Source organism: Pseudophryne corroboree, chromosome 1 (genome assembly GCF_028390025.1).
Source record: "Pseudophryne corroboree isolate aPseCor3 chromosome 1, aPseCor3.hap2, whole genome shotgun sequence".
In the NCBI taxonomy this organism is placed as follows: Eukaryota; Metazoa; Chordata; class Amphibia; order Anura; family Myobatrachidae; genus Pseudophryne; species Pseudophryne corroboree.
The window spans coordinates 1,245,288,238-1,245,301,592 of record NC_086444.1 but is presented as its reverse complement, the minus strand read 5'-3'; the positions used below and the strand labels follow the sequence as shown (position 1 = coordinate 1,245,301,592).

The 13,355-nt window shown below is 52.8% G+C and overlaps 1 protein-coding gene across 1 annotated transcript in view; it reads right to left on the bottom strand.

The window, feature by feature from the left end:
* Positions 1-765: 765 nt before the first annotated feature.
* The window catches only part of WBP1 (WW domain binding protein 1), a 67,655-nt gene continuing 55,065 nt past the window's right edge, over positions 766-13,355 (bottom strand). The window contains exon 4 of the mRNA XM_063925701.1: positions 766-2,103. Coding sequence (XP_063781771.1) covers positions 1,484-2,103 — 620 coding nt within the window. The 3' untranslated portion in view covers positions 766-1,483. The remainder of the gene's footprint in view (positions 2,104-13,355) is intronic.

Genomic DNA, 13,355 nt, shown 5'->3' with positions numbered 1-13,355 from the left:
CGGGTTGGAAGGGAGGGAATGGGATCAGCACGTGACAGCCCGGGTTGGAAGGGAGGGAATGGGATCAGCATGTGACAGCCTGGGATGGAAGGGAGGGAATGGGATTTGCGTGTGACAGGCCGGGATGGAAGGGAGGGAATTGGATCAGCATGTGACAGCCTGGGATGGAATGGGATCTGCGTGTGACAGCCTGGGATGGAAGGGAGGGAATTGGATTTGCGTGTGACAGCCCGGGATGGAAGGGAGGGAATGGGATCTGCATGTGACAGCCCGGGATGGAAGGGAGGGAATGGGATTGGCACATGACAGCCCGGGAGGGAATGGGATTTGTTTCCATTAAATCTTACTTAAACATGCATTTCTGGTTTATCCTGTGTAACAGAGCAGTGGATATGAAAGTGCAGACTCCTATGGTGTATGCCGAGAGGCCGGTAACCAGGGATGTACTGGGAAGTTCCTCAGGGGCCTTTTTTTGACGGGGTGACACATAAATCTGCCCTCGGGGCAAAACTTATAGCAGAAGAGTTACCTGTGCTTTACATTAATACAAGCTGTGAAATTATGGATTGCTGGGGCGTTCTTGCTCAGACTACTGGGGCTCACTTGCTTTCTATAAGTGCCAGTAGGACATTACGACCAATCTAATGACAATGCAGCAGATGGCAGCAGTAGGAGAGACGAGCTGGGTGCACACCTAGGTCTATCATGGTGATTAGACATTGGTTGCTAGAAGTTAGAAAAGACAAGAAGAGCACACGGCAGCACTTTATTGTAAACATGGTTTTATTTGGTGCTAACACACGCTCCATGGTATATATACTCCCACCACGCGGAAAGCGTTTATGTCACTGTTACTGGCCATACAAAGCAGAACAAATGAAGGAGTGACGGCAGAAGCCCCAGACACGCAAGGGTGGGACGAGGGGCCACCAGACACCACCAGCTAATGAAAGCACAGAGTTCATCTCTGACAGTTCCTGTGAGTCGCCGGTGTGGCCAGAGCTCTGTCCAGGGGACAAAGTGTTATTCCGTCCAGTCTCAGCTTCTTCTCTGGTCCAGTCTCTCACGCCAACCATTACTCCGATCCTTCTGATGAACTGGGCAATTCACACGAACTGTATGGATCAGGTCATTCAGAGTCTTGGTTGGACTGGGCGACTCAAATGGTCCTATGTGCAGCTGAACTGGGAAGTTCATATGGCCTGATCGGCTACTTCCGGTGCTCCCTTCACGCCTTCTCTTCCACTGGGAAATGCAGATGCTCCTCCCCACGGTTAGACTGTGAAACTGAGTTGTACCCCATACCCCTCCCTTTGGACTAATTTAAGCGCCCCTATCTACAGCTGACCTGGGTAGTTCATATGCCCTGCACCCCCCATAGACTGGTTCATTCAGCCCTTCCATTGAAATTAGGTAATTCTGTTGCTTTCCCCCCGCTTCCTCATTGGATGGATTACACCTCTCTCCTCCCAGGCTCCTTCCATCACACTGGCTGGACTGGTGAATTTGGTTCAGTGTCTCCCTTTTCTACCGGAGTCTCTGCAGACCTGCTCCGTTGTGCGCAGTCTGGATTGTCATGAAGCGGTTCCGCGTCTTCTCCATCCTCATCTCGGTTCACCTGGCAGAGACATACCTCTATCCCCGAGTCCCCGGTCAATCTCCTCTGTCTGTAATGTTCTTCCTCAGCTTCTTCATCAACCTCCTCAATGACCCAGCAGTGGTGACCATCGAAAATGTCAACGTAGGAGGAAAAGGCTGTATGCTTGTGAAGGGTATGGTCACTACCACAAGCCCCCTCCTCTTCTGGGCTCTGTTCCCAGCTCCCTCCCTCACTGGCTGTACTTCCCAGGCTGGTCTCCATCTCATCTGTCACCTGGACAGAGAATGAGCTACTTCGAGACAGCAAGCATCCGGAACTACAAGAGCAAGTGCTGGAGTGATCAGAGCTGGGAGTGAGGGAAGGAGGGTCTGAAGGGGAGGCTGGTGGGGGTGATGAAGACGGCAGGCCCAGCTGGGTAAGGATGGAGCTGTATGGAGGAGGAGGGGTTGTGGGCCGGTTTGCAACCTCCTCATAGGCTGGAAGCTTAAAGGACGACAACACCCCTGTGGAGATGGAGACAGAACAGGGTACATGGATTATAAACACTAAAGCAGCAATGCACTGTGGCCATTATAGAACAGGACTCTGCAATATAGCCTATACTTAGCGTATCGATAAGGTGGTGTGTGTATGGTCATTGTGGAACACCTTATATATATACATCCACTCAGAACCTGAAACCACTTGTATATTGTCATCAGAGTTATTGTAAATAATAATAGTGCAGATGTATTCAAACTGCAAAATGTTAATAATCATAGCACATCTATTGTGTCTCAGAGCTCAGGTACAGACCTATAGCACACAAGCTTCCAAGTCCCGAGCAATTGTCCTATGCTACCAATGGGGAGGAAGAGAGGAATAAACATCCCCAAAGTCCTCTACAGACCGTACTATATAACGTACCACCCTACAGGGAGAGCGGACACAGAGCAGGAGTAACTGTACCACCCTATAGACAGACAGGGAGAGCGGATACAGAGCAGAAGTAACTGTACCACCCTATAGACAGACAGGGAGAGCGGATACAGAGCAGGAGTAACTGTACCACCCTACAGACAGACAGGGAGAGCGGATACAGAGCAGGAGTAACTGTACCACCCTACAGACAGACAGGGAGAGCGGACACCGAGCAGGAGTAACTGTACCACCGTACAGACAGACAGGGAGAGCGGACACCGAGCAGGAGTAACTGTACCACCCTACAGACAGACAGGGAGAGCGGATACAGAGCAGGAGTAACTGTACCACCCTATAGACAGGGAGAGCAGGATACAGAGCAGAAGTAACTGTACCACCCTACAGACAGACAGGGAGAGCAGGACACAGAGCAGGAGTTACTGTACCACCCTACAGACAGACAGGGAGAGCGGATACAGAGCAGGAGTAACTGTACCACCCTACAGACAGACAGGGAGAGCGGACACAGAGCAGAAGTAACTGTACCACCCTACAGACAGGGAGAGCGGACACAGAGCAGGAGTTACTGTACCACCCTACAGACAGACAGGGAGAGCGGATACAGAGCAGGAGTAACTGTACCACCCTACAGACAGACAGGGAGAGCGGACACAGAGCAGAAGTAACTGTACCACCCTACAGACAGGGAGAGCGGACACAGAGCAGGAGTAACTGTACCACCCTACAGACAGACAGGGAGAGCAGATACAGAGCAGGAGTAACTGTACCACCCTACAGACAGACAGGGAGAGCGGACACAGAGCAGAAGTAACTGTACCACCCTACAGACAGACAGGGAGAGCGGACACAGAGCAGGAGTAACTGTACCACCCTACAGACAGACAGGGAGAGCGGACACAGAGCAGAAGTAACTGTACCACCCTACAGACAGACAGGGAGAGCGGACACAGAGCAGAAGTAACTGTACCACCCTACAGACAGACAGGGAGAGCGGACACAGAGCAGAAGTAACTGTACCACCCTACAGACAGACAGGGAGAGCGGACACAGAGCAGAAGTAACTGTACCACCCTACAGACAGACAGGGAGAGCGGACACAGAGCAGGAGTAACTGTACCACCCTACAGACAGACAGGGAGAGCAGATACAGAGCAGGAGTAACTGTACCACCCTACAGACAGACAGGGAGAGCGGACACCGAGCAGAAGTAACTGTACCACCCTACAGACAGACAGGGAGAGCGGACACAGAGCAGGAGTAACTGTACCACCCTACAGACAGACAGGGAGAGCGGACACAGAGCAGGAGTAACTGTACCACCCTACAGACAGACAGGGAGAGCGGATACAGAGCAGGAGTAACTGTACCACCCTACAGACAGACAGGGAGAGCGGACACCGAGCAGAAGTAACTGTACCACCCTACAGACAGACAGGGAGAGCGGACACAGAGCAGGAGTAACTGTACCACCCTACAGACAGACAGGGAGAGCGGACACAGAGCAGGAGTAACTGTACCACCCTACAGACAGACAGGGAGAGCGGACACAGAGCAGGAGTAACTGTACCACCCTACAGACAGACAGGGAGAGCGGACACAGAGCAGAAGTAACTGTACCACCCTACAGACAGACAGGGAGAGCGGACACAGAGCAGAAGTAACTGTACCACCCTACAGACAGACAGGGAGAGCGGATACAGAGCAGAAGTAACTGTACCACCCTACAGACAGACAGGGAGAGCGGACACAGAGCAGGAGTAACTGTACCACCCTACAGACAGACAGGGAGAGCGGACACAGAGCAGAAGTAACTGTACCACCCTACAGACAGACAGGGAGAGCGGACACAGAGCATGAGTAACCGTACCACCCTATAGACAGACAGGGAGAGCGGACACAGAGCAGAAGTAACTGTACCACCCTACAGACAGACAGGGAGAGCGGACACAGAGCAGGAGTAACCGTACCACCCTATAGACAGACAGGGAGAGCGGACACAGAGCAGGAGTTACTGTACCACCCTACAGACAGACAGGGAGAGCGGATACAGAGCAGAAGTAACTGTACCACCCTACAGACAGACAGGGAGAGCGGACACAGAGCAGGAGTAACTGTACCACCCTATAGACAGACAGGGAGAGCGGACACAGAGCAGGAGTAACTGTACCACCCTATAGACAGACAGGGAGAGCGGACACAGAGCAGGAGTAACTGTACCACACTATAGACAGACAGGGAGAGCGGACACAGAGCAGAAGTAACTGTACCACCCTACAGACAGACAGGGAGAGCGGACACAGAGCAGAAGTAACTGTACCACCCTATAGACAGACAGGGAGAGCGGACACAGAGCAGGAGTAACTGTACCACCCTATAGACAGACAGGGAGAGCGGACACAGAGCAGGAGTAACTGTACCACCCTATAGACAGACAGGGAGAGCGGACACAGAGCAGGAGTAACTGTACCACACTATAGACAGACAGGGAGAGCGGACACAGAGCAGAAGTAACTGTACCACCCTACAGACAGGGAGAGCAGGATACAGAGCAGAAGTAACTGTACCACCCTACAGACAGACAGGGAGAGCGGATACAGAGCAGAAGTAACTGTACCACCCTACAGACAGACAGGGAGATCGGATACAGAGCAGAAGTAACTGTACCACCCTACAGACAGACAGGGAGAGCGGACACAGAGCAGGAGTAACTGTACCACCCTACAGACAGACAGGGAGAGCGGACACAGAGCAGAAGTAACTGTACCACCCTACAGACAGACAGGGAGAGCGGACACCGAGCAGAAGTAACTGTACCACCCTACAGACAGACAGGGAGAGCAGGATACAGAGCAGGAGTAACTGTACCACCCTACAGACAGACAGGGAGAGTGGATACAGAGCAGGAGTAACTGTATCACCCTATAGACAGACAGGGAGAGCAGGATACAGAGCAGAAGTAACTGTACCACCGTACAGACAGACAGGGAGAGCGGACACAGAGCAGAAGTAACTGTACCACCCTACAGACAGACAGGGAGAGCGGATACAGAGCAGAAGTAACTGTACCACCCTACAGACAGACAGGGAGAGCGGACACAGAGCAGGAGTAACTGTACCACCCTACAGACAGACAGGGAGAGCGGACACAGAGCAGAAGTAACTGTACCACCCTACAGACAGACAGGGAGAGCGGACACCGAGCAGAAGTAACTGTACCACCCTATAGACAGACAGGGAGAGCGGACACAGAGCAGAAGTAACTGTACCACCCTACAGACAGACAGGGAGAGCGGATACAGAGCAGAAGTAACTGTACCACCCTACAGACAGATAGGGAGAGCGGACACAGAGCAGGAGTAACTGTACCACCCTATAGACAGACAGGGAGAGCGGACACAGAGCAGGAGTAACTGTACCACCCTATAGACAGACAGGGAGAGCGGACACCGAGCAGAAGTAACTGTACCACCCTACAGACAGGGAGAGCAGGATACAGAGCAGAAGTAACTGTACCACCCTATAGACAGACAGGGAGAGCGGACACAGAGCAGAAGTAACTGTACCACCCTACAGACAGACAGGGAGAGCGGATACAGAGCAGAAGTAACTGTACCACCCTACAGACAGACAGGGAGAGCGGATACAGAGCAGAAGTAACTGTACCACCCTACAGACAGACAGGGAGAGCGGATACAGAGCAGAAGTAACTGTACCACCCTACAGACAGACAGGGAGAGCGGACACAGAGCAGGAGTTACTGTACCACCCTACAGACAGACAGGGAGAGCGGACACAGAGCAGGAGTAACTGTACCACCCTACAGACAGACAGGGAGAGCGGACACAGAGCAGGAGTAACTGTATCACCCTATAGACAGACAGGGAGAGCGGACACAGAGCAGAAGTAACTGTACCACCCTATAGACAGACAGGGAGAGCGGACACAGAGCAGAAGTAACTGTACCACCCTACAGACAGACAGGGAGAGCGGACACCGAGCAGGAGTAACTGTACCACCCTATAGACAGACAGGGAGAGCGGACACAGAGCAGGAGTAACTGTACCACCCTATAGACAGACAGGGAGAGCAGGATACAGAGCAGAAGTAACTGTACCACCCTATAGACAGACAGGGAGAGCAGGATACAGAGCAGGAGTAACTGTACCACCCTATAGACAGACAGGGAGAGCGGGATACAGAGCAGGAGTAACTGTACCACCCTATAGACAGACAGGGAGAGCGGACACAGAGCAGGAGTAACTGTACCACCCTATAGACAGACAGGGAGAGCGGACACAGAGCAGGAGTAACTGTACCACCCTATAGACAGACAGGGAGAGCGGACACAGAGCAGGAGTTACCGTACCACACTATAGACAGACAGGGAGAGCAGGATACAGAGCAGAAGTAACTGTACCACCCTATAGACAGACAGGGAGAGCGGATACAGAGCAGAAGTAACTGTACCACCCTATAGACAGACAGGGAGAGCGGACACAGAGCAGGAGTTACCGTACCACCCTATAGACAGACAGGGAGAGTGGATACAGAGCAGGAGTTACTGTACCACCCTATAGACAGACAGGGAGAGCGGACACAGAGCAGGAGTTACTGTACCACACTATAGACAGACAGGGAGAGCGGACACAGAGCAGGAGTAACTGTACCACCCTACAGACAGACAGGGAGAGCGGATACAGAGCAGAAGTAACTGTACCACCCTATAGACAGACAGGGAGAGCAGACACAGAGCAGGAGTAACTGTACCACCCTACAGACAGACAGGGAGAGCGGACACAGAGCAGAAGTAACTGTACCACCCTATAGACAGACAGGGAGAGCGGACACAGAGCAGGAGTAACTGTACCACCCTACAGACAGACAGGGAGAGCGGACACCGAGCAGAAGTAACTGTACCACCCTATAGACAGACAGGGAGAGCGGACACAGAGCAGGAGTAACTGTACCACCCTATAGACAGACAGGGAGAGCGGACACAGAGCAGGAGTAACTGTACCACCCTACAGACAGACAGGGAGAGCGGACACAGAGCAGGAGTAACTGTACCACCCTATAGACAGACAGGGAGAGCGGACACAGAGCAGGAGTAACTGTACCACCCTACAGACAGACAGGGAGAGCGGACACCGAGCAGAAGTAACTGTACCACCCTACAGACAGACAGGGAGAGCGGACACAGAGCAGGAGTAACTGTACCACCCTACAGACAGACAGGGAGAGCGGACACAGAGCAGGAGTAACTGTACCACCCTACAGACAGACAGGGAGAGCGGACACAGAGCAGGAGTAACTGTACCACCCTACAGACAGACAGGGAGAGCGGACACAGAGCAGGAGTAACTGTACCACCCTACAGACAGACAGGGAGAGCGGACACAGAGCAGAAGTAACTGTACCACCCTACAGACAGACAGGGAGAGCGGACACAGAGCAGAAGTAACTGTACCACCCTACAGACAGACAGGGAGAGCGGATACAGAGCAGAAGTAACTGTACCACCCTACAGACAGACAGGGAGAGCGGACACAGAGCAGGAGTAACTGTACCACCCTACAGACAGACAGGGAGAGCGGACACAGAGCAGAAGTAACTGTACCACCCTATAGACAGACAGGGAGAGCGGAACAGAGCAGGAGTAACTGTACCACCCTATAGACAGACAGGGAGAGCGGACACAGAGCAGGAGTAACTGTACCACCCTACAGACAGACAGGGAGAGCGGACACCGAGCAGAAGTAACTGTACCATCCTACAGACAGACAGGGAGAGCGGACACAGAGCAGGAGTAACTGTACCACCCTACAGACAGACAGGGAGAGCGGACACAGAGCAGGAGTAACTGTACCACCCTACAGACAGACAGGGAGAGCGGACACAGAGCAGAAGTAACTGTACCACCCTACAGACAGACAGGGAGAGCGGACACAGAGCAGAAGTAACTGTACCACCCTACAGACAGACAGGGAGAGCGGATACAGAGCAGAAGTAACTGTACCACCCTACAGACAGACAGGGAGAGCGGACACAGAGCAGGAGTAACTGTACCACCCTACAGACAGACAGGGAGAGCGGACACAGAGCAGAAGTAACTGTACCACCCTACAGACAGACAGGGAGAGCGGACACAGAGCATGAGTAACCGTACCACCCTATAGACAGACAGGGAGAGCAGATACAGAGCAGGAGTAACTGTACCACCCTATAGACAGACAGGGAGAGCGGACACAGAGCAGAAGTAACTGTACCACCCTACAGACAGACAGGGAGAGCGGACACAGAGCAGGAGTAACCGTACCACCCTATAGACAGACAGGGAGAGCGGACACAGAGCAGGAGTTACTGTACCACCCTACAGACAGACAGGGAGAGCGGATACAGAGCAGAAGTAACTGTACCACCCTACAGACAGACAGGGAGAGCGGACACAGAGCAGGAGTAACTGTACCACCCTACAGACAGACAGGGAGAGCGGACACAGAGCAGGAGTAACTGTACCACCCTATAGACAGATAGGGAGAGCGGACACAGAGCAGGAGTAACTGTACCACACTATAGACAGACAGGGACAGCGGACACAGAGCAGAAGTAACTGTACCACCCTACAGACAGACAGGGAGAGCGGACACAGAGCAGAAGTAACTGTTCCACCCTATAGACAGACAGGGAGAGCGGACACAGAGCAGGAGTAACTGTACCACCCTATAGACAGACAGGGAGAGCGGACACAGAGCAGGAGTAACTGTACCACACTATAGACAGACAGGGAGAGCGGACACAGAGCAGAAGTAACTGTACCACCCTACAGACAGGGAGAGCAGGATACAGAGCAGAAGTAACTGTACCACCCTACAGACAGACAGGGAGAGCGGATACAGAGCAGAAGTAACTGTACCACCCTACAGACAGACAGGGAGAGCGGATACAGAGCAGAAGTAACTGTACCACCCTACAGACAGACAGGGAGAGCGGACACAGAGCAGGAGTAACTGTACCACCCTACAGACAGACAGGGAGAGCGGACACAGAGCAGAAGTAACTGTACCACCCTACAGACAGACAGGGAGAGCGGACACCGAGCAGAAGTAACTGTACCACCCTACAGACAGACAGGGAGAGCAGGATACAGAGCAGGAGTAACTGTACCACCCTACAGACAGACAGGGAGAGTGGATACAGAGCAGGAGTAACTGTATCACCCTATAGACAGACAGGGAGAGCAGGATACAGAGCAGAAGTAACTGTACCACCGTACAGACAGACAGGGAGAGCGGACACAGAGCAGAAGTAACTGTACCACCCTACAGACAGACAGGGAGAGCGGATACAGAGCAGAAGTAACTGTACCACCCTACAGACAGACAGGGAGAGCGGACACAGAGCAGGAGTAACTGTACCACCCTACAGACAGACAGGGAGAGCGGACACAGAGCAGAAGTAACTGTACCACCCTACAGACAGACAGGGAGAGCGGACACCGAGCAGAAGTAACTGTACCACCCTACAGACAGACAGGGAGAGCGGACACAGAGCAGGAGTAACTGTACCACCCTACAGACAGACAGGGAGAGCGGACACAGAGCAGAAGTAACTGTACCACCCTACAGACAGACAGGGAGAGCGAATACAGAGCAGAAGTAACTGTACCACCCTACAGACAGATAGGGAGAGCGGACACAGAGCAGGAGTAACTGTACCACCCTATAGACAGACAGGGAGAGCGGACACAGAGCAGGAGTAACTGTACCACCCTATAGACAGACAGGGAGAGCGGACACCGAGCAGAAGTAACTGTACCACCCTACAGACAGGGAGAGCAGGATACAGAGCAGAAGTAACTGTACCACCCTATAGACAGACAGGGAGAGCGGACACAGAGCAGAAGTAACTGTACCACCCTATAGACAGACAGGGAGAGCGGATACAGAGCAGAAGTAACTGTACCACCCTACAGACAGACAGGGAGAGCGGATACAGAGCAGAAGTAACTGTACCACCCTACAGACAGACAGGGAGAGCGGATACAGAGCAGAAGTAACTGTACCACCCTACAGACAGACAGGGAGAGCGGATACAGAGCAGAAGTAACTGTACCACCCTACAGACAGACAGGGAGAGCGGACACAGAGCAGGAGTTACTGTACCACCCTACAGACAGACAGGGAGAGCGGACACAGAGCAGGAGTAACTGTACCACCCTACAGACAGACAGGGAGAGCGGACACAGAGCAGGAGTAACTGTATCACCCTATAGACAGACAGGGAGAGCGGACACAGAGCAGAAGTAACTGTACCACCCTACAGACAGACAGGGAGAGCGGACACCGAGCAGAAGTAACTGTACCACCCTATAGACAGACAGGGAGAGCGGACACAGAGCAGAAGTAACTGTACCACCCTACAGACAGACAGGGAGAGTGGATACAGAGCAGAAGTAACTGTACCACCCTATAGACAGACAGGGAGAGCGGACACAGAGCAGGAGTAACTGTACCACCCTATAGACAGACAGGGAGAGCGGACACAGAGCAGGAGTAACTGTACCACCCTATAGACAGACAGGGAGAGCGGACACAGAGCAGGAGTAACTGTACCACCCTATAGACAGACAGGGAGAGCGGACACAGAGCAGGAGTAACTGTACCACCCTATAGACAGACAGGGAGAGCGGACACAGAGCAGGAGTTACCGTACCACACTATAGACAGACAGGGAGAGCGGATACAGAGCAGAAGTAACTGTACCACCCTACAGACAGACAGGGAGAGCGGACACAGAGCAGGAGTTACCGAACCACCCTATAGACAGACAGGGAGAGTGGATACAGAGCAGGAGTTACTGTACCACCCTACAGACAGACAGGGAGAGCGGACACAGAGCAGGAGTTACCGAACCACCCTATAGACAGACAGGGAGAGTGGACACAGAGCAGGAGTAACTGTACCACCCTACAGACAGACAGGGAGAGTGGACACAGAGCAGGAGTAACTGTACCACCCTACAGACAGACAGGGAGAGCAGACACTGAGCAGGAGTAACTGTACCACCCTATAGACAGACAGGGAGAGCGGACACAGAGCAGGAGTAACTGTACCACCCTACAGACAGACAGGGAGAGCGGACACAGAGCAGGAGTAACTGTACCACCCTATAGACAGACAGGGAGAGCAGACACAGAGCAGGAGTAACTGTACCACCCTATAGACAGACAGGGAGAGCGGACACAGAGCAGGAGTTACTGTACCACCCTACAGACAGACAGGGAGAGCGGACACAGAGCAGAAGTAACTGTACCACCCTACAGACAGACAGGGAGAGCGGACACAGAGCAGGAGTAACTGTACCACCCTACAGACAGACAGGGAGAGCGGACACAGAGCAGAAGTAACTGTACCACCCTACAGACAGACAGGGAGAGCGGATACAGAGCAGAAGTAACTGTACCACCCTACAGACAGATAGGGAGAGCGGACACAGAGCAGGAGTAACTGTACCACCCTATAGACAGACAGGGAGAGCGGACACAGAGCAGGAGTAACTGTACCACCCTATAGACAGACAGGGAGAGCGGACACCGAGCAGAAGTAACTGTACCACCCTACAGACAGGGAGAGCAGGATACAGAGCAGGAGTAACTGTACCACCCTACAGACAGACAGGGAGAGCGGACACAGAGCAGGAGTAACTGTACCACCCTACAGACAGACAGGGAGAGCGGACACAGAGCAGGAGTAACTGTACCACCCTACAGACAGACAGGGAGAGCGGACACAGAGCAGGAGTAACTGTACCACCCTACAGACAGACAGGGAGAGCGGACACAGAGCAGAAGTAACTGTACCACCCTACAGACAGACAGGGAGAGCAGGATACAGAGCAGAAGTAACTGTACCACCCTACAGACAGACAGGGAGAGCGGACACAGAGCAGGAGTAACTGTACCACCCTACAGACAGACAGGGAGAGCGGACACAGAGCAGAAGTAACTGTACCACCCTATAGACAGACAGGGAGAGCGGATACAGAGCAGGAGTAACTGTACCACCCTATAGACAGACAGGGAGAGCGGATACAGAGCAGGAGTTACTGTACCACCCTACAGACAGACAGGGAGAGCGGACACAGAGCAGGAGTAACTGTACCACCCTACAGACAGACAGGGAGAGCGGACACAGAGCAGAAGTAACTGTACCACCCTACAGACAGACAGGGAGAGCGGATACAGAGCAGAAGTAACTGTACCACCCTACAGACAGACAGGGAGAGCGGACACCGAGCAGAAGTAACTGTACCACCCTATAGACAGACAGGGAGAGCGGATACAGAGCAGAAGTAACTGTACCACCCTACAGACAGACAGGGAGAGCGGATACAGAGCAGAAGTAACTGTACCACCCTACAGACAGACAGGGAGAGCAGGATACATGTTATGGTCGACCACTATTGGTTGACATTGACACATGGTTGACACATGAAAATGGTCGATACATGAAAGGTCGACACATGAAAAGGTCGACATGAGTTTTTTTACTTTTTTTGGTATCTTTTTTTGCGTAAAGTGACTGGGAACCCCAATTAGTGCACCGCGTCCCCACGCATGGTGCCTTCACTACGCTACCGCTTCGTTCGGCACAGATTATCGTTCCAATCGTAGTCCACGTGGATCGTAAAGTATGGAAAAGTTCCCCAAAAGAAAAAAAAGTTAAAAAAAACTCATGTCGACCTTTTCAGGTGTCGACCTTTCATGTGTCGACCATTTTCATGTGTCAACCATGTGTCCATGTAAATGTCGACCAATAGTGGTCGACCTAATGAC